The sequence below is a fragment of the Calypte anna genome, chromosome 5 (genome assembly GCF_003957555.1).
Source record: "Calypte anna isolate BGI_N300 chromosome 5, bCalAnn1_v1.p, whole genome shotgun sequence".
Taxonomy (NCBI): domain Eukaryota; kingdom Metazoa; phylum Chordata; class Aves; order Apodiformes; family Trochilidae; genus Calypte; species Calypte anna.
This window is the reverse complement of record NC_044250.1, coordinates 11,264,410-11,285,376: the sequence shown is the minus strand read 5'-3', so window position 1 is coordinate 11,285,376 and position 20,967 is coordinate 11,264,410. Positions and strand designations below refer to the sequence as shown.

General features: G+C 40.7%; 1 protein-coding gene and 1 long non-coding RNA gene across 6 annotated transcripts in view; one reads left to right on the top strand and one right to left on the bottom strand.

The window, feature by feature from the left end:
• Positions 1–1,243: 1,243 nt before the first annotated feature.
• On the bottom strand, positions 1,244–3,772 carry LOC115598388. Its single transcript, XR_003987616.1, has 4 exons — positions 3,685–3,772; positions 3,099–3,171; positions 2,147–2,244; positions 1,244–2,003 (listed from the first exon to the last, which is right to left on the bottom strand). It is a non-coding gene; the product is annotated as an uncharacterized LOC115598388 (long non-coding RNA).
• Positions 3,601–20,967, top strand: part of PLEKHA7 (pleckstrin homology domain containing A7) — a 117,528-nt gene continuing 100,161 nt past the window's right edge. For all 5 annotated transcript variants that reach the window (XM_030451289.1, XM_030451288.1, XM_030451287.1 and 2 more), the window contains exons 1-3: positions 3,601–3,736; positions 3,888–3,964; positions 4,176–4,233. In XM_030451289.1, the coding sequence (XP_030307149.1) occupies positions 3,654–3,736; positions 3,888–3,964; positions 4,176–4,233 (218 nt within the window). In that variant the 5' untranslated portion in view covers positions 3,601–3,653. The remainder of the gene's footprint in view (positions 3,737–3,887; positions 3,965–4,175; positions 4,234–20,967) is intronic.

The window sequence follows — 20,967 nt, the reverse complement described above, 5'->3', positions numbered from 1 at the left end:
GGAAATTGGAGGAAATGTCTCAAACCTGTGGCAAAGGAAAAGGCTCTAAAAGTCCTACTTTCACTAAAATTTGTCATCACTTTCCCCTCAGCATAAATTGTGCTGTTCACCAAACACAAAAGATGTTTCTCTTAATTTCAGTGCCTATAATAATTTTCTATATAGTATCTATCTTCAAATTATCTTGGCTTAAATCAAGCTCATTTCTTCTTGCCCTGAGATGAATAAACATGGAATTCATTTGATTGGTATGCATAGAAACCTAATTGCTTTCAAAGAGACCCTACACAGAAGTGTCCTAAGTGTCTGAAGTCTACCATTTTTGTGATTTCAAACTTGCAGCAATCAGGGACCTCAGCATGTCTTCTTGCATTACCCACGGACAAAGGAATCCATTATTCTTACTGTGCTATTTTTGGAATCATTAATACTGTTCTCTTGAGATGTTTTTTTCCCATGCTGTTTGAGAGTTCAACTGTGAAAGTTGTTCTTCCTAATTTGAACCAATACACCACAGCTATTCCTTAGTGAAGGTCCTCTATCAACTGAAAAAGTGTTGCAGTTTTGGAGAAATTACAATAGAAATTTTCCTGAAATGTGGATTTGCCTAATTCCAGCAAAGATCTCTTTCATATTTTCCCCACTGTCTGGTTAACATTTTTTTTTACCTTTAAGAAACAGTGTTTTGATTTCTGGTCTCTTCAGCACTTGCCACTGCTAGATAAGGATCTCACTGCACAGTCTTGAAGAACAGTTTGGTTATACAACCTATATTTCTGTGTAACCAGAAAAAGAATTGGACAAACTGCTCTGAAATTGCCTTGCAAATTAATTTTTCTCACTGTTAAGTCTTTTGTGATTTTAATTCTCTGTGGTTCTGTGCAGACCTGGTAAATCATGCTAAAAGACACATTTTTACCTTATGGCCTATGAGCTTTCTTGACTATGTGTTTAATAATGTGGATTCATTGCTCCTCAATTGCTTGTCCTTTAAAAAATGTGCAGGATGTGATTGGTAAGTCATAACTAGCAGGCTTTTCTATGCATTGTATCTCACTTCAGCTAAGTTTCACAAAAAAGCAGAAGCTTTTGACCTCTAATACCATAAAATTTAATTACATTCATCTCTCAGAAAAATAGGGAATAGATCATTAAAGTACAGAGCAGTGTGAAATCCAGCAGTGAGTCTCTAACCTCATAGATACTGGATCTAATTGTGACTGATGGAAATTATACTTGATTTTTTTTTTTTTTGAGATTCTTGCATAGTGTCTCCAGTATTGATTTCAGATTCCTTTGTCATGTTTTGTTGAAAAGTTCTAGTTTATGAAGGGTTGAAAAAGTGAAGGGAAATATGCAGACCTGGATGGGGTAGATGGTGGAGATTTGTGCAATAAAAGTGTAAAAGGAGAAAATGGGAAGATTTGGATCTTGGTACTGACAGAGTGAAGCTGAGTTCAAGGGCAAGGGCTGCAAAGAAAGGGATGAAGTAGGAAAGATGTTCATGCTCAGTTATTTCATTTTATTCTCGAAATAGCAAACCATAGATACAGATTTTTGGCACACATTAAAATACATTGCTGTTCTCTCAAGGCAGAAGAAACTTAATGAAGTAATCCAAAAAAGTACTCTCGGGGGATGCAGATGGAGCAATTAACACCAGTAAAGCATTCATATAAAGCTCAAAATAACACAAAATTGTTGGGGTTTCAAAGACAAGCAGCACAGAAGTTTTAGTTGTATAAGTTTTAGTTCTATTTTTTAATAGAAATTCTGACTTAGGATAAGGGGTTAGAAGACACTCTCTCCTGCTTTTATTTGCAGATGAACTAAGATGCTGTGAATAGTTGGAGTTGTTGGAAGATGACAATATTGAGGAAGAATTTTTGATCGTGTAATGTCAGGGAAATTAATCCATCTAAGTTAGCAGTAGCTCTGAAGGTGTAGGGCTCTAGCAGACTTTCACAAAAGGTCCATTCTTGATTTCAAGCCCATGCTTTCTCCTGTGCAACAGAATTCAAACCACTTTTCAACATTTAACCTGTAATGTGTTCCACACTAATGACCACTCTTGGTCCATCATAGTGTCATCTTCACCAGCAGTCAAAATGGGTGCCCCACACAATACCATCCTGATTCACCATACCTGCATATTGTCTGAAACTCCTGTGACATACAGCAAAGTCCTCTCTCTTCCCATTGCTGGTCCTTTTCTTGGCTCCTACTTTCTTCTGATTATGTCTTCTTGTTATTTAGAAGAAGAAAAAGCATACATTTATTATTTTCCCTGCACCGAAGCACTCTTTCCCCTTTTAGATCCATGCATGAATTCTCCCCCTCCTCCACAACCATGCCTTCAGTTGTTCTCTTCTGTTTTTCTTAACTGCCCCAGCTCAGGCCCATCTACACTTTCCAACCTCTCTTTGCAGCCTGCCTTTCCCCTGTTTAACCCTCTCCTCTTAACCAGCAAACATCCCATTACCTGGGGCTTTTTCATCTTTTTCTGTCTCCAGTATCAGAACAGTAAAAAACCCACACTCATGCTTGGCTCTACCACTCCTGCCTTAGCTGAAACAAACAGCTGCTGATTTCCCCACCCTGATCCCCCCTGGCCTTCCCACTCAACCCAGGACCAGAGAAAGAAGGGTAAGGACCTCATTGTGTGGCCACAGCATCCCCTCGCCTGTCCCACCCACGCAGTCCCTCAGCCATGTCCTCAGGTGCCTGCAGCTTTGGCTGAAGCCCTGAACTCTTGTCCTCAGCTGTAGCTTCCCCATGCATCAGCACCGGCAGAGATCTCAATGTCACAGGTCTGAGCTGGGAAGGAGTAATGCAGAACTTCATCCAGCAGCTCCGTTGCATTACCACTCCCTCCTTTTCTAGGTCATCGATGAATATAGGGATTGGCACAGTCCCTTGCGATACTGGTGACAGCTCTATTTTATCAACTGGCTTCTATTGACTCTGCTATCTTTTAACCTTGCAGCGATCTTGTACCCGAGGTTCAAAGTCCCTACAGCCTTTCTCTCCTCGCCGTTCCACCCTGGGTGAGAGTGTATCCTAGGACACGGGGGAAAGTCTTTCACACCTGCACTTACCCGCCCTTTTGACACCTTCTGGACGGCAGCCGAGGCTCCGAGACAGGTGCAGGAGCTTCACCCGGCCTCTCCCCTGGATGAAGAGCGGCTTTAAGGATGTGCACCCTCCCTGTCAGACGGCGGAGCCGCCCTCGCGGTACGCTGCTCGCTTCCGAGGCGGCGTCCCCACCTCCCCCTCAGTGTCCTGGGACCCGGAGGTGACCGTGAGGGCTGCTGCGCCTCCCCGGGCCGTGAGGGGACGGGGCCGCCAGCTCACGCGGGACGCCGGAGGGGGATGGCGCGCGCGGGGCAGCGCTGGACAAAGGCCGCGGGCGCCACCTCAGGCTCCCGCCGCTCCCCGCCCCTTCCCTCGCGGGCGCTCCCGGGCTTCCCCGGGGCTGGCGGCCGCTTCCTGACGGGCGGGAGGTTTCGCCCCTGGCCCGCGCCCGGGAGCCGCGCCTCCGGTGGCCGCGGATGGCGCTGCGGAGCAGAGACGGCCGCTGGGCGCCGAGCGCCGGCCGCCTGCCCGCACCCCCTCCCCGGCCGGCTGGCTGGCTGGCTGCGCGCACGGCGAACATGGCGGCGGCGGTGGGGCGGGACACTCTACCTGAGCACTGGTCCTACGGCGTTTGCAAGGACGGGCGAGTCTTCTTCATCGAGTAAGGGGGCGCCGGCGGGCGGGGGCGCCGGGGGAAGGGGCGCGGGGGTGGAGGGTGGCCCCGCTCCTGCCGCTGCCCGCCTGCCTCCCGCCCTCCCGGGCGGCCGCACGCAGTCACTAACAGGTGCATGTTTTCCGCTTCTTCCTCCCAGCGACCTGACCCGCACCACCACTTGGCTGCATCCTCGCACTGGGGAGCCCGTCAACTCCGGCCACATGATCCGCTCAGGTGGGTGCCCGGGGGCTGCGGGGAGGCTGCTCGCGCCCTGCTTACCCTTAGCGGCCGCTTCGCTCCCCCTCCTCACCCCCCGCCCCCACCCCCGCAGCCCGTGAGGCGGCTCGGGGGCGCGGGCGAAGTTCTCACCCCTCCTTCCCCGCTTTCTTTTTCTTTCTCTTTCTCACTCTCTCACTCTCTCTCTTTCTCTCCCCCTCCCTTGCAGACCTGCCCCGCGGATGGGAGGAGGGGTTCACGGAGGAGGGCGCAAGCTACTTCATCGAGTGAGTACTCCCCGACCGGGGGCCGCCGCTGGCGGGGGGTGTTGATGGTGCGGCCCCGGCCCGCCTGTGGGGACCTCTGAGGCGGGAGGAGGGGGGAGCCGGGCCGCTTCCCCCACCCCCAACCCGGCGGGTCCGTCCGCCTTGTTAATTAATGATCAACGAGAGGGAAAGTGACAACGAGGTGTGCGGTTTCGGCGGCGGATGGGGAAAGTTGGCTGGCGGGCCCGGAGGGATGCGGAGATCTCCCCGCCGGGCGTGCTCTGGGTGTCTAGCAACAGGTTTCCTCGGAGGCGGCTCTTCAGTTTTCGTTGGGTCTTTTGTGTTGTTTTTTGTTAAGTTTGCTTGTTTCCCACCCTCTCCTCCTCTCTCCCCGCTATTTAAAGCGCGGTTTGCGGCAGGTGGAATGTTGTATTGCAGAGCGCAGGTTGGAGGTGCGTGGTTTTTTTTTTTTATTTATTTTAAATGGCTCGTGGCTACGGATGCAGCGTTGGAAAGTTTCACAAGGGAAAGACTTTCAATGTTTCTTCTCAGAGACGGAGATGAACGGATGAATTTTGCCTTTCCTGGTTGTTGGTTGTCGTATCTTTCATGTGGCATATCTTGTTCAGAGAACTGCTAAAATCTTGAGACATTCTAAATCTTGATGCATTCTGCCTGTTAAGGTTCTTTTATTTTATGAAATGGAAGCATGTTACAGGCAAATAGGATAACTGAGAAAGCTTCTTTCAAAAATTACAAATAAAAGGTTTTTATCAATGCAAATGCTGAAGTAAAAAACTAGAGGTGTAATCATATCACTAAAACTCTGGTATACCTTGGATGTGGAGTTGTGTATCACTTACAATGTCTTTGCATTTTCCTTTGGATATCTCAGTGTGTGTAAGATTCATTGAAACTGACAGAAAAGGACTGGAAAACACTCAGGCTATCTTATTGCTTCAGTGCTGAACTGCAATGGTTAACCCAAGTCAGTAAGCTCAGTTCAGCTCCCTATAACTGCTGATGATTGTGTCACAGATGTCTACTTTTGAAGAGCCTGCAGAGTGTGCCCTAGAACCTGTGACAAACTTAAGGTCTTAGTAAAGATCAAACTTCAAAGCCATACTGGGCCAGGTGATGTAGGAATTTAACTGGAGGTATCATGAATACCTGCAATGGTAGGTAGGATGTTTGTTGAAAAAAACAGCCTGGGTGATCCTAAAACGTCCTTTTTTCACTCCCAAGGAGGAAAAAGCCTGTCAGTTCCTGTTTGATCCAGAGAATTACAGTGCTGGACTGGGCAGTTTAGCTCTCAACTAGTGAACAGGAGATAGCAGCAAGGCATTGGAAAGCAGATGAGTACTGCTTCCCTTTAATTGTGCCAGTGGAACTCTGAAATATAACTGTCCAGACTGTACATGTAGTGTAAACAGATCATTTACATAGCTACATCTACACAAATGTCTTTTTTATTTGCAGGAATGTATCTATTTATTTTTCTGCCCTTTTCAGAAGCTTACTGGTGAAATTTTAGATTTACATCTTAGATTACTGTTCCTTGCTGCTCTACTTGGAAGACCATTTGTGTGTCTTGTTTGTCAAGCAGTTACAAATGTTTTGATTTCTGATACGTTAAGTTATAGTACTGTATAGTGCATTGTCATAACTTGAGCTATTTTAGCTTGAGCTGGGATTGCTGCAGCAAATGAAATATGTAATACAGTGTATATTTTATAGAGCAACCGGGTAAACTTGATGATCTTTAGCCAAAGTTTTGCAAAGGTTAATAGTAATGTTTTGACAGAAATCTGTTCAGCTGTACTGTGTCACAACAAAGGTTCATTTGATGGAGTATCCTCTTCAGCAGTAATCCTTCCCCCAGCACTGCTCTGACCTCTCTCTTTTCAGCTCAGAGGCTTCCTGAGCCAAGTGAAATTTTTCAGTTTTTCTTCCATGAATTTGTGCTCAAGTAGACATCAGCATCCTTAGATGAGGATTTCCATACCTCACTGCTCTGTTCATTCCTCCTATGTTGCTTCCACATGATAAATTCTCAGCTTCTAGAAAAGGTTCTTGGTCCCTAAACATGATTTCATGACAATTTATGGAATACCAGCTCACAGAAAAACCATGAGCTCTTCTGTGTAACTTCCCAGTCCTCTTTGTTCTGGAGAGAGTTTTCAGTGTGGAGTCACCCACAGAAATTTCATGAGCATGTTCTCACTCCTTGGCTACTAGTTCATGGAAGGGTGTCGGGAGGAATGTTACAAGTAACCCTTCTTTTTTATGATAATTTCCACTTTAAATACAATCCTTTTACAATCCTTAATACAATCCTTTATTTTCCTAAAAGATTATTTAAGTATTACTTCTTTAATGAGATTAAAGTACTACTAACTATTATTTATATTTTAAATCATTTCATGTGGGACACAATAACATCTCAATGTACACAGGCTAAATCTACTACATAACTGATTTCTGGTACAGTAGTAATCAGTGTTGGATAAAATATTGGATGTGAGCTGTCTTTGACTTAACAAGATGTAGGATTAATATTTAATTTTTTTTTTTTACTTCCATGTTGTTATTACTTCCTTCAATACTGTGGTCAGTCTTGAAACATAATGGAGTAAAACAAAGGTTTGTAAGCTGGTCAAGCTTAATAGCAAAGCCAGGTCAGTTTTTCTCTGCTTTCTGTAGACTGTGAGTCTAGAACTCCACTTCTGATGAAGCTTTCCAAATGAATGCACAGTGGTTTACAATGTTTTGAGATTGTGGGGTTTTTGTTTGTTGGTTTTGGTTTTGTTTGCTTTTTGCATTTTTTTAACAGTGTTTCAGTGTTGTTCTATAGTTAAGCAGCTGTCCTGTAGTCAGAGGGGGATTCTTTTCCCTTCAGTTATTTGGTTGAGATGTTTCTGTGAAATCACATCCCCTCTTGGTCTTATTTTTCTCAACTAAATAATCTGAGTTCTTTGTCTAGTCTTTTAAAAAGAGCTCTCCATCTGTTTGACTGTCCTGTAGTTCTTCTCTGCACCTCTTGAGATACAAAGTCATCTTTGCTGTACAGAATTATATGCTGGAATGAGCTTTTGTGAACCTTTCACACAGCAAAAGTGCTTTCTTGGCTCTCACAATTTCCCACCTTTCTGTGTTTTAGCTTTTTAGCCTATTTGGGGAAGATACCCACACTGACAATGTATATGAATGCTGCCAATTGACTGATACATCCAGATTTTTCTTCTCTGTTGCTGCTTTAACTTTTAGGACTGCAATTTACATTAGGAAGCCAAGTATGAAGCCACATTCAAGTTCTTCCCATTTCTACACATCCACATCTTCCTGAAGGATTTTCTCTGTCCTGATTGTTCCTCAGATTTTCCATACAGTGGCAAGCCCTATTAGTGTGGTCCTGCCTTTTATCTTTAAATCACTAAATAAAATGCTTAATAAATGATGTCTGAACTGATTTTTCTGGATCTTCATTTGGTAAAATCTTGCTGTGGCTTATTTGCAACTAAAATAGCTTGTCCTGAGAAGAACATGGGATAACTTTTAATCAGTTTTACATCTTCCTACATAGCCTCAGCATATGTGTTACTTTTAATCAGACAGCCATGGTATAATAGCCATGCTTACTATAGATACTGTTTATGGAAGGCTGCAATTTGGTTACCCATTGCCTATGAACTGTTAGACTTCTTTCATCAATATGACTTCTTTTTTTGAGTGAGAAAAATGTGTAAAATGAGCCATTTGACTTTTTTTTTTTTTTTTTTAAACACAAACCAAAAGGAGTCTTTAGTTTGCTTGATATGCCAACCTTTGCCCTAACTTAAGAGGAATATTGATTTAGGTGTGATCATAGGAGTGGATCTATTACTTTGTTGAAAAGTGTTACGGATCTTGGAGTGCTGAGGACTGGTTGCACTACTCTCTTTGGTTTTCTGATGATGTTTTAAAAATATCTTGTGCTTGTTGGGCAACTGCTTTATGCTACTCACTGCAGAAAGGTGGTGGTGGCTGAGCCTGTGGGAAGTTGAATGAGGACTTGACAATGCTTGGTCTGGTTTGTTGCCAGTAGTTGGGTTGCTGCTGTGAAGTGATTAGTTGTGTGGTTAGCAAACTCTCTTTTTAGGTTAGGAGAGGTGACATCCAGGGAAAATAGTGACTGATTGAAAAGTGGTGCAGGCTTTTGTTGCCATTTGCTTATTGTCTTTTTCTGGTCATCCAAAAGATTTAGGGAAGCTGGAAAGCTATGGAAGTCTGGAATGCTTTTTAAATTATCTTTTAGTAGGTTTAAAGATTGAGATGAGTATTTATGTTAAAGGATCTCGTCTCCCAGTATAAGACACTTAACGGGCTTGTATCTGAAGTTAACCCTTTTATATTTATTTTGGAAATCAGTTTTTAGTCCAACCTGGACTCTTCTTTGGGCATCAGTGGATGTACAAGAAACAGAACTTTTTATGCAATTGCTGTTGTTCATAACAATGGTCTGCACCTGTTCTTTTAAATTTTTTTATTTATCGTTTGCTGTATGTAGGAAGTATGCATGGTATGTGTTTGAGTATTTGGAAACAGTAAAAGAGCAAAGAACAGAGAAGTTGGTAAACACCAAATTGAAGTGGGCCTTTGTAACTTTGATTCTGCTGTGCCAAACACACACATTTATACATCATGTCACAGAATAGCATACAAGATCCAGATTCACTCTGTTTGGGCTATAGATGATACCCAATTAATGATCATTTAATCACAGAAGTCCAAAGGGGAAGAGACCACCTGGATCATTGGGTTCAGTCCTTTTGGTTACTGGAGAAGATTGTTTTATAATCTCATTAATAAATTTAATCAACAAGTGTCCTCTTCCTGCAGAAATTCCTGTCTTCCCCACTCCTAGTAAATTGTGAAAGACTGTTCCTTTTCAGTGGCTGTTTAGGTGTACTAAAGCACTCCTTACTGTTTGTGTTGCATAGCCTGCTGTAAATACAAATTCTTATTTTTTATTTTTCTTGCTTACCAGCAATCATGGTTATTGCTGTAAAGGTGAGAGATACAGAGCACTTAACTACTGTGGGTGAGGAGTAGTGATGTCCTTCATAATGAGATCTTCCATATAGATGATGTTCCTTGTGGGTTTTGAGCCTGTGATTAGAATAAAGGTCTCAGTTAGTGCATAGGTAAGAATAAAAAGTGATATGAAAGCCACTGTGATGAGCTGGCCTATGAAGTGCTGTCATTGCTGTGTATGACCAGTTCCTGAAGTGGAATAAAAATTATGTAGCCACATCTCCAGCCAAAAGTGAAGATGTTTATACCATCACCAGTAAATCTCAGGATAGTCTCTGGCAAAATGAAAAGATTCTGTGTGCTGTGAAATATCATGGAGAAACTTTTAGTGAAGGAAACCTGTACTGTTTCCACATCAGTGTGTGAAGATCTGGTTTGGATAAAACTTGAGAGGCACCATATACGGCAATCTGTAGGTCATGGATGGTTACTAGAATTCAGCCAGGAGCTTTCTTTGAAGGGACTAGACTTCATTGGGGTAATTTGTACAGGTGGAAGAAGGGATGTGAAATTGAAAAGTGGAGGAAAAACGCTGGAACTGTCTTTTATGTGGAGATGGGAGGGCAGAGCAGGGCAGGTATCTGCAGCCCTGCAGGAGCAACAGACGGTCTGGAGCGGCCTCTGCTGGTCCTCTGGCATGAGGTGAACGAGAAGAAAGCTGCCAGGATGGGGAGAGGCTGTGTCAGTGCTTCTTTGTGTCATAAAGTTTCTGGTAAGGAAGTGTTCCATTTGCGCCACCGGAAAACAAAACAACTCTGTACAGTCTCTGTACAGTAAAAGTAAATAGTAATGCTTGTATGACTGTATCTCTGCTCTGTCCTTTGTTCTCCTGATTGGGAAGAGAACTGAGTGGGGAATGTTGGACCTGCTGGGCAGATATAGTAGCTATGTTGCTCAGGTTGGAGAACCAATTAATTGTCCTTGATGACAGTTAAAATGAGAGATCACTCATTAGCGAGTGAAGTAAGTGCTGATGGATTTGTACTCGGGCAGAGGCTGCTGACAATTGCAGGCAGCAGAAACAGTACTTTGGAGTTCAGCTTCCAGAAAGTGGCAAAAGGTTCTGTTCCTCTGTTTGAATTGCAGAGTGCCCTCTGGAAGAGAAAGCTTGGAACTGTGCAATAAGGAAAATGCCGTGAGTGGTGTGATTCAGCGAGGTACATGAATGAAGAGGAACATTGTGTGCATTCCTTGGGGGAGGGAGGAGTGCATGAGGGGAGGTCCTGGTTTTTTGTTTTTTTTTTTTTTTTTTTTAAAGCAAGGCTGTACCAAAATGTGCTCAGTTTAGTTTGTCAGTCCATGCTTCCAAAATACATGAATGCTGGAAAAAAGAATTTTGATTAACCTAAAGAATAGTTCCCAATAACTTCAGACATTGATTTTTCAGAAGTATTCAGCATCCAAAGCAAACTTGTCTGGGATACAGAGGAATATTCTTTTGTTCTGGTTGGAGTGATATGGCTTGTTTGTGATGTAGCTCAGAAACCAGGGTCTGAACTGGTTCTCCATAGCTGGCAGAATCCACATGTGGAGTATACATTCTGGCTTTTTTAACATGGGTCTGTAAGAAAAAACTTCATTCAGCCTCTTTCCTGAAGTGATGTCCACTTCAGCATTCATGGCATCTGGGTGCAGGTGAACTAGTGCTTATGGTTTAGAAAGCTGCATGTTGCTTTCAATATTTCTGAAATCTTTAAATTTCATTGGTACAGATTAAATGTACTGCTTCAGTATTGTGGTGCTGCATCTCTGCAAGTACCAGCATGGATAATGTGTCACATTTACTTAATATCACACCCAATTCTATCTGGTGTGACTGTAGATGCTAATTTACTGTTCAATATAATTTGTTTTGTCTTTGGCTCCTTTTTAGAAAATGTTTTGGTTGGGTTTTTTTTTTTGTTTGTTTGGTTTTTTTTTTGTTTGTTTTTTGGTTTTTTTTTTTGAGGTTGGCTTGGATAATTGTAAAGGATGGGGCTAAACCCTCAATTTATTTGTAGTTTAATTTTTTTTCCTGCAGCATTATTAGATGGTTTTACAAGGTCTGCTCTAAGGTATTGTCCTTAGAAGCAGAACTTTTAAAAGCAGATTTATAGCTCAAGATGTTAAAATCCAAGAAGAATCTGGTTAAGTGCCCAACCCTTTTCTTTTTGATTGCCTGCCATGTGGTAGTTGGCAAGAATATCACTGACTTGTCCAGACAGGTACAAAATCTTGTTACCAAAACATAGTAGGGATGTGCTTTTCTGACTGAAGTTTTCTCTTGAAACCCTTGTTTTTCTTATTGCTTATCTGTATCTTTAAAAGTTATTTTTAGTTTAATAAAAAGTACAACTAAACCCGCCAACACTTTGAAAATTAAACTTGGATCTACTGATGAAACAAAGCATTTGAGTAATTACTGGGTTCTATTTACAGTTCTTTGTCAAGTGAGGACTTTTATTGTACTTACTTCCTAGAAATCAAATATTCTGAACTAAGAGTTGACTGGTGAGCATTTTGAAAATATATGTTGATTCTGCAATGTAAAACTGATATAAATTTTTTTTTCCTAGGAGCTCTAGGGCAAAAGGCAAATGATTTTTCTTTTTAATAGTTGTCTTCTTAAGCTGGTTTGTAGGTGTTTTAAATGTGTGTTCTTCAGGTTAAGCTCTTAGTGCTTGAGTTCAATACCTACTTTGGATCAAAGGAAAATAAATGGGGTTTATCCTAATACCTAGAATAATAGATCTGTTAAGTCTGTTTCAGCAGAATATTTGAACACATCTGCAGACAGAACTATACTGATGGGTGTCATTCACTATGTGTAATTTTCACTGGTTTGTAAAGCAGCATAAGTAATATTTTCTTTACATTTTTCTGAAGGTCAGGAATTAAAACATTAGCTGTTTGCATGATGAGATAAGACTGACAAAATCTAGGTGTGGATGGTGGTTCAAAACCATGTTGAATTGTCTGGATTAATTTAAATGAATAAAAGTTAGCTGCAAAATGGTAAAAATCATTTTTCTTAGATGGCAGTTATCACACACTTGAAATGTATTGTAACCATCTCAGCTGATAAGCTGATTGTAACCATCTCAACCCTATTTTTATTTTTTTTTTTAATTGAAAGAGAATGATTTGTGAATATGTCAATTCCAAGTAAAATGATTTATATTATGTGAATTTTTTTGTTTGTTATTCCATCTAAGATAGCAGTTGCTTTTATGATGGCTTGCATTCTTTAAGAAAGCTCCAGAGCTCTCATCTTGGAAGATTTGGACAGTGAAGTTATTATCTCTACCTAATGAGTTTGTGCCAAAATGCATTTATGTTAAAATACATTTCTAATTGTGTAGCTGACAGCTTCTCCCCTTCCCCTGCAAGAAATATTCTTGAGGCTCAAGCAGGTCAAAGACAGTCCAAGTGGAAGCTTTTTTTGTATCTTATGTTGAATAATAAGCCTTCTGAGAGGTGAGTGCTTGCCAACTTCTTGAGACAACATCATAAGAATGCTCCTTACTGAGACAAATGGCTCTGAGGAAGTATTATAGATGTTCTGCTAATTTTCTTTTTTTTTTTTTTTTTTTTCCTTAAGTGTGGACTTTTACCACTGATTGGGATAAATACTCTTCACTAACTCAGTATTCAAATAGACTAGGGTACATCTTGCAGTGAAGCTTTTAATTAATTTTTTTATCCTTAAGGTAGCTAATGATGAGGATGGCTACTGGTCAACAGGTCTAAAAATTAGAGGAAGGAGTTTGTACAGGGCAGGTATGTTATTTAAAGCTTTCTAGCTCTTAGGCTGTTACCTTCCAACCCAGCCCTGCTGTTGAAAATTGTTTCTACACAATACAAAAACCAGATAACTATATTTAGGTAATGCTTCTTTGGAAATAAACTTTAAAAAGACTATAATAAAAACATTTGTTAGATATCTTCTGTTTCAGAAAACAATGTGTTGATTACTTGGAAGAAGGACAGACCAACCCACTCAAATGAGCTATTGCTTATTATGTCCTTAATGTGGTGGTTTTTGTTTTGTTTGAATACGTATGAGTTTTTCCTTAGATGGCCTGCTAAAGAAGCACATCTTGAATGCCATGGCTGCCTTTTTGAAGTTGATTTGTATCTGGATATCCTGTGTAGTATGTTGTATTGATTGCTCAGGGTAGCTGCAAACAACAGAGGGACCTACAACAGACAAATAAATACTTGCATTCTTTACACAATTGTTGTGAAGTATGTGTGTAGAGACTGAAACTGATGGGAAATTGCTTCTAGTGTCAGGCAAACTGAGATACTTGTGAGCTGCATAATACCATTTCTTTAAGCTTTGATACACTGAAGTGAAATTGTAAATTAGAGGTTTTAGCATTCAGCTCCTCAAGGATTATGAGGAGTTACTTCCTGTAGGGATTGGGAAATGATGTTCTGTGTCTCAGTGGGGAGGCTGGTGCTCTGCAGAGGACACTTGCTCAGTCAAGGTGTGTGGGTACAGATTGAGAATTTCCTCCCAGGATCAGATCTCTTGGAGGCTAAGGGAGCTCCAGGCATCCTGGGATGCTGCACAGGTTGGTTATCTGGGCTAAGGTATGGAGAGAGGTGTTTTTCTTATGATATGCCTGAGGAAGGCTGCTTGAAGAGGAGGCTGTGCAAGGCTGCATGCTGCTGATAGGAGGTTTCTCTCTTCCAGTCTTAGGTGTGGCTTAATTGCTGTTCTCAGGTAATAAGGAAACTTGGTGATTTCTTTTTCTCTTTACAGGGTGACTTGCATCACAGCTATCTACAAACCAAGTTTTAAGAAAAAGCTGACACTTGTTAAACAGGATTTTTCCTTTTAAGTTTACATCTGTGCTCTCACAGATGAAGTAACAGTGATTTCACTAAGGATTAAATGATAGCACTGTTTTTATCATAAGTATTTGGAAAAAAATTTCAAACTTAATTTGAAAACTGTGAAGTTGTTGGTTTATGTTTTGAATGAACCAATCATGGATGTTTTCTGTCTAAAAACAGAGTTTCAGATACTCCAATAATTAAAATGTGCTTTTTTTGCTAAGGTTGTCTGAAACCTCCAACTAAAACGTTGGGCTTTTGTGATGATTTATGAAAGGTTGTCAAAGTGTGGGGTGCCTTTGGTTTTTTGGTTTTAATTACTGCACCGAGGTAAAAATACTGGATGAATGATTTCCTGTTTGGCCAAAGCCGTGGGTGGTGTTTTCCCTCCCAGCCTGACCACCTTAGGTCTGGCTGCTGGCTGCGCTGGGGGATGCGCGGGGTTGCGCGGGGTGCGGGTGCCACCGCCAGCTCGGCCTGGACGCAAGGGGACTCCCGGCTGAAATACGGTGCTCCTGTGCTTACCTAAAGTTTCCTATTTGAGCTGTGATTTGAAAACAAAATAAAACAACAAACGAAACCCAGGAGTACCACATTTGACAGAAGAGGGTTTCGGGAGGAGCAGGACGGGGCTGGTAGGGACGATCCTCATGAATAATCTGGCGGACTGCCAAGGAGCCCGGGTTGCCATCACTCGGGAAAATGCAACCAAGAGAGATGTGTTAAGGAATGTGCTCTTAACTGTGCTGTATTGTAGGGGCAAGCTGAGAGATTTCCCCCTTCCGCCTCCTTCCCTCGCTGGGCATCAGGATTTCATGCAGTTAAAAGGCTTCTTTAGTTTGCTTTTTTTTTTTTTTTTTTTTTTTTCCAAACGAACCTCTAAGTTAATGTCGTTTTGGCAGACTAAGAGTTAAAATAAAACTTGTGTAAAAGATGCTGTTTTCAAAGAAGGGAATTGAAGCCGTCAGACACGTTTCTATAAACAGAAAGGAATGTAGTGTTCTAGCATTGCTCCGTGGAAGAACAAGTCTGCTGGGTAGTTCTGTGTTGATTGTAGTTGTCTGATTGTTCCTCTTAAGTTCAGTGGTACACCCCTGAGAGTTAGTAGTCTGTCAGGATGATAGGGAGACAGTCCTGGAAGTTGTTGCTTATTGTTGGAATTGCACCGATACTTTCCCAGTCAAGTTGTTTTTATATACATTCCTTAATAAATAAATTGGAAACAAGAAGATTCCCCTTTCAGGAGTCTGCCAAAGTAACAGTCCTCTGTTCCCAGAACAGCTTTCCCCAGGAGTTAGATGATGTGTAGATTTCCAGGAGGGACCAGATGTTTTCACTACTTACACTAATGCTAAAAAGAAGAAAAATGAAAGACCCACACAGAAAAACTAAGTTCAGGCATTCATTCAAACTCTGAACAATATCTGCCATTTTAGTTTAGTTTATTAGGGCTTTCCTATCTCATTCTAGTTTCAAAATAAACTTTGAGTAATACATTCTTATTTTAAAATTAACATTGAAAGAACTTGGAGTAAGGTTCTGTAGGGTTTCTCTATGCCACAAGAGGGCATTTTTAGTGCCAACTGTGCAACTGTTAAGGAATAAAAGTGCCTTGGATGAATTAATCTTGATAAATAGCACTAAAATCATGCACCTTTTCTCCAAGCACCTTAATTTCATAATTGATCTCAGCTTGAGATCTTTGTTTTCCTAGTTAACATGAAATTGGTGAATGAATTTTGTAATTACGTAAAGCCTGAGAATTCAGAGTTGTGTTAGATTCAGAATTTTATGCCCAGTGAGGTTGATTTAAACTGTCTACTACTGATTGCAAAGAATGAAGATGGACATAGAAGAAAAGATGATGTGAGAACTGTTTTCCATATTGCAGTGGTTTAACCCCAGCAGGCAGTTAAGCAGCACACAGCCATTCACTGGGTGAGAACTGAAGGGAGGAAAAAAAAGAGAGTAAAACTCATAGGTTGAGATAAAGACAGTTTAATAGGATGGAAGAGGAAGGGATGATAATAATAATACAATGTACAAAACAAGTGTTGCACAATACAGTTGCTCACCACCTGCTTACTAATGCTCAGCCAATCTCTGAGTGATAGTGTCCCCCAGTTTCGGTACTGGGTAGGGCCATCATCTCATCAGCTGTCCTTGCTGTACCTCCCAGTCGTGCACTCTGCTGGCAGGGCAGTATGAGAAGCTGAAAAGTCATTGACTGAATATAAACACTGCTTAGCAACAATTCTAACATGAGTATGTTATCAACATTATTCTCACTTTATCAGCATTATTCTCATCCTCATGCTCAAAACACAGCACTGTGCCAGCTACTAGGAAGAAGAAGAACTTTATCCCAGCTGAAACTCGGGCAAGTTTGCGTTTTGTAAATGGGAGGAAAGAGTGCATTTTGTAAACGGGATGAACAGCAAGGCTGACTTGCTGTTAAAGTAGAGATATTCACCCTTTGCAGTGGGCTGAGCCACACTCAGTAAGCCCTACAAGACCTTTGCTTGTTGCTTCCTTCTTCTCTGCAAGCAATTGCTTCAGCACATGTGGGATGTGTGTGAGCACCCATCCTCTCAGCAGCAGGGGGGTTCTCCAGCCTGTGCATTCTCAGGTGGGAGGATTCATGCACTTCAGTTGATGATCCTGATTCCCAAGCCTGTCATGGGGGCTCTTTATTAAAAAAAAAAAAGGGTTTCAGGAGTAGCATGCCAGAACAGTTTATCAAACTTCAATTAGGTCTGGGTTTGATCATTCCTCAGGAAACGTGGCCCCAAGGAACAACGAATAAGCCAGATGAGTTGTTCTGGCAGGTTTGGGTTGTTTGCCATCTCAACTAAACTGCAGGGGCTTTCCCATTTGTTGAACTCAAAACATTATTGCGATAGGGTTTCCTTTGTCTATTTGCTTTTAAAATGTAACAGTTTAAGGCTTGTGAACCATTGCTTATGCTCTCAAGCTGTTGGGCCAACTTTAGGAAGAGGACATTAGCAAATACTACAAAACCAAAACTGAGAATTGGCAAAAATTCTCAAAAAAATTCCGTCTGCAGCAAAATTTTACTGCATTGGATCATCTAATTTTTGCTTCACCAAATTCACATTAAAAACCAAAATATCAAACTTATTAGTTTAATAACTAACCCATGCATTACTACTTCAAAGATAGTATCAGTTCTCTGTCTATAAAAACTTAATGGAACTATGGAAACTTAAGGGAAATAAAAACTCATGGAAATTCTCTTAGCTTTATCTACTTCAGTCAATGTGCATTTTTTTCTCTTTGCACCAATAATTTTTCTTGAAAAACATTAATTCTTTTGCTGTTGTGGTTTTCTACTGGGATTTTTTTATTGTACTGTATTTTTCCTGAAATTTACGTGCTTTCTTTATTATGTGCCTGGTTTTGTGGTTTGCTTGCCAAAAGTTAGATTAGTTAATTGACAGCTTTTTTTTTCCCCTCTTTGAAGGAAAGTCTACTTTATTGATTTTCTAAAAAATTAAAACAAGTGAAAACACTGTTGTAGTGCGTGTGCTTTGAAAGAAGAAATAGCAAGCTGAATACATACTGGAAGAAAGGATAAACTTATCAGATTTATTTTGTAAAAATCTGGATTCCGCAGTGCTCCTGTGTCTTCTGACATCCTCATTTTGAGGCTGTCAAAGAATTTTAATGAAAAAGTGCAGGTGCTGGTAACTTGTATTATTTACCCTTAAGGAAGACTATTTTGTCATTAGATTTTATTAACACTAGGATGCTAATTGAAAATGTTTTGACCTATTTCTATTTTTAAGCTTTTTAACCTTATTTTTGCATACTAGTTGCTAACTGCAGCAGTGTTCTTTCCAGTGTTAGGGGTGACAGGCAACAATGCCGAAAGATGATGTAAATTTGGGTTTATATATACTTTTGGAGACTGAATAAATGTGAGTAAGGCCAAGTATTTGCAGTTTATGCCTACCCCTTCTTGGATTCTTAAAGCATGTTTGTGTTAGTAGTACTCTCAAAACTGGCACCAGGTAATTACTGTGTAAGTCTTAATTAAGGCTTGGCTTTGATTACTCATGGAATCTCTGTTGTATTCCTCTATAAATTCTACTATAAATTGGTGTTAAACTGCAGGAGAAGCTGGTAGAATTCCAAAAATGTGCACCTATGCAACAGATGTAGTTGCCTGCAGATACATACATGAGTTGAAGCTCATGCTGCCAATAAAACACTTCTCAAAAAGCCTCCTGTTCTAAATCTAGAGTGTGGGAAGTGTGACAAGTTGTGGTAGCTGTATTTGAAAACAAACATACCCTCCCTCTGCCCACACATCCACGTGTAGAAATGTCAAGCCTTACCATTTGCATCAGCAGAGAGCTACACTACTTGTGCCATGCATGTGAGGAAAAAGGGCACTGGGTTTGTGGAAAGTAAGACCCTACATGTCTTGCCAGCAGTTATGTTTTGGATGGTGAGGTTTTACAGAGTTAATATTTCCAGTGGACTCCTGTCTGACAAATCATTCCAGGGAAGTTTACTCTTACTTCACTGTAACTTCAAATAGGTAAAGCTCTTGCATAGAACAATAAAGGGTTTGTTGTAGTGTAAATCATTTGCAGTCAGGCTTATTCAGACAAGACAATGATTGCTTTTGTTCCGAGGTGTAATGTAAATGGCACTTTTCAAGTAATGATGGTTGACTTCTGGTGCATCTGGAGTGGCTTTGGAAAACAGTATCTTCAGCTAAGGTGATGGACTGTTGAATAGATTGGGCTCTACAGGGTAGATATTTTTCCTAATAGTTTTCTTATTTAGTGGTAACTTCTGTAGAAAACCACTTGTTTGAAACATTTCCTCTCATACATGTTCTCCATGTTTTGGAAATATTAGAACAGTGATTGATGTGCTCAGGTAAGGCCTGGGAAAATTTTACTTTGTGCAGTTCATATTAGGAGAGGGAAAGACTCAATGGAGGATTTGTACACAATGCCAGTGACTATTCCCAAACTTATATTTGGACAAAAGCTTTTCTAAGAAATTGTTAGGAGGTTATTCAGCTGTAAACTGGTCTATAAATGAGTAGACACGAGTCCTCACTTTACATCTGTGATTACTGTATCACTTGGTGTGGAAAAAATACAGTGGTTATCCTACTAAACAATGTACCACTAAAGGATATAAATAGAGTATGTTTGCTTTGTGGTTTGAAGCCAAGGCCAAATCCTTAATATAGAGAAGACTCAGGTAAAGCATCTTGCCATGGTTTAGGTTCATAGGCCTTATGGTGGTGCTGATGTTCGTGTTCTGTCTTACCTCCTCTAGTGGCACAGTGCTGTGTCTGTTGCTTTGGGCATGAGGATTTTCTAGGTCTGTGTAATCATTACAGTAGCTGACATTTTGTGTGACTGTAAATTCAATTGCCCCATGTGAATATAATTAACACTCATTATGTGTGCCTGGTAAGTTCCATTCAGTTATCCAAGTTGTAATCAGCTGAAAAAGTAATGGAGATAGTGTATTCAGCAGCCAGGCAGAAGGAATGTAGGGATGTGTGAGCAGTGGCCTGATTTGTGTTGGGAAGTGTTGGACCTCAGTGGCCAGAGCCCTGTAGCCCCCAGAAAGCTGAGAATTTAGCTTAGAAGGAAAAGCCATCAGTAAGTCACAGCAGTATTGATTGAGCCTACTCATAGAAGGAAACACACAGGGAAGTGTTACAACAAAAAGGAGTAGCATGTTTTACACCATTTTGTCTCACATATTCTGTAGCTCTGATGTGCCTTCCTTTTAGCCAAGACACTGAACTTTTGAGATTCCACCACCCCTCCCTCCAGTGAGTCCTCCTTGCATATGAAGTTTTGCCCGAATGTGTGTCATCCATTGTGGTGGGTTTTCTACCTACTTACCCAAAAATAGTGAGTTTTAGAAAATATATGTAAAGATAGGAAGAAAAATTATGTGGGAAATAGAAGAAACCTTTGAAGAACCTGATGTTTACTTGCCCAGTGATAAGTAAGCATACTTTGATCTGCTGAATGATAATTAAAGACTTTAGTAGTTCATCTCTAATATCATATCTTCACTTTTTTCCAGAATCTGTTTCTGTTCTCTGAAATAAACCTGTAGTCTCTATTGTCTCCTTTTTTAAATGAGCTTTTAACAAGTAAGCTGGTGGTTGTGAGAAGTATTCTGAAGTGAAATTTTAGTGGATGGAAAATCAGGAATGTAACATAATGGATCACTCAGATTGTCTACAGGAAAAGTTAAATGTATTGAAAATTAATGTAGTTACACTCCCATAAAACCTTGTTACAGATTCATTTTTGCATGCTCTTACATTCTTGACATGAATTTTCCTGCAGTTTAACTTTTTCTTAACTGTGCTAGGAAATACAGTAAAACTGGAAAAGCTCAGTTGTCAGAGTTCTGCATTTTAAAACAGGATATTTTTACAAAGGAAAAATAATCTGTGTTTATATAGAAAATACCCTACTTTTACATAGCCAAACACTGTGATTCAAAGTTAAGCTTTCAGGCTATGTGGAGATTGTAGCAAAGTCTGTCATCCAGAAATACAGAGACAATTGTTGTGAAGGTTCTCGGTAAATGGTATGAGAGACAGAAAGGTATTTGGAGATCTGTCTTAAACCAAACATTTTTCTATTTTTAACTAAGCTTTAGTCAGTTTTTAGTAATGCTTGTTATGTTTGTATGTATCTCTGTTGGAAAAACAAAATTAATGTTGAGGGATATATAGAGTAAGATTTATTTATCAGTCAGATTATTCATTATTCTCTATTCGTTTCTTGCTGGTTTTTTTCTTCTCACTACTTTCAGATTCTTCTCATCCCCCCGTTT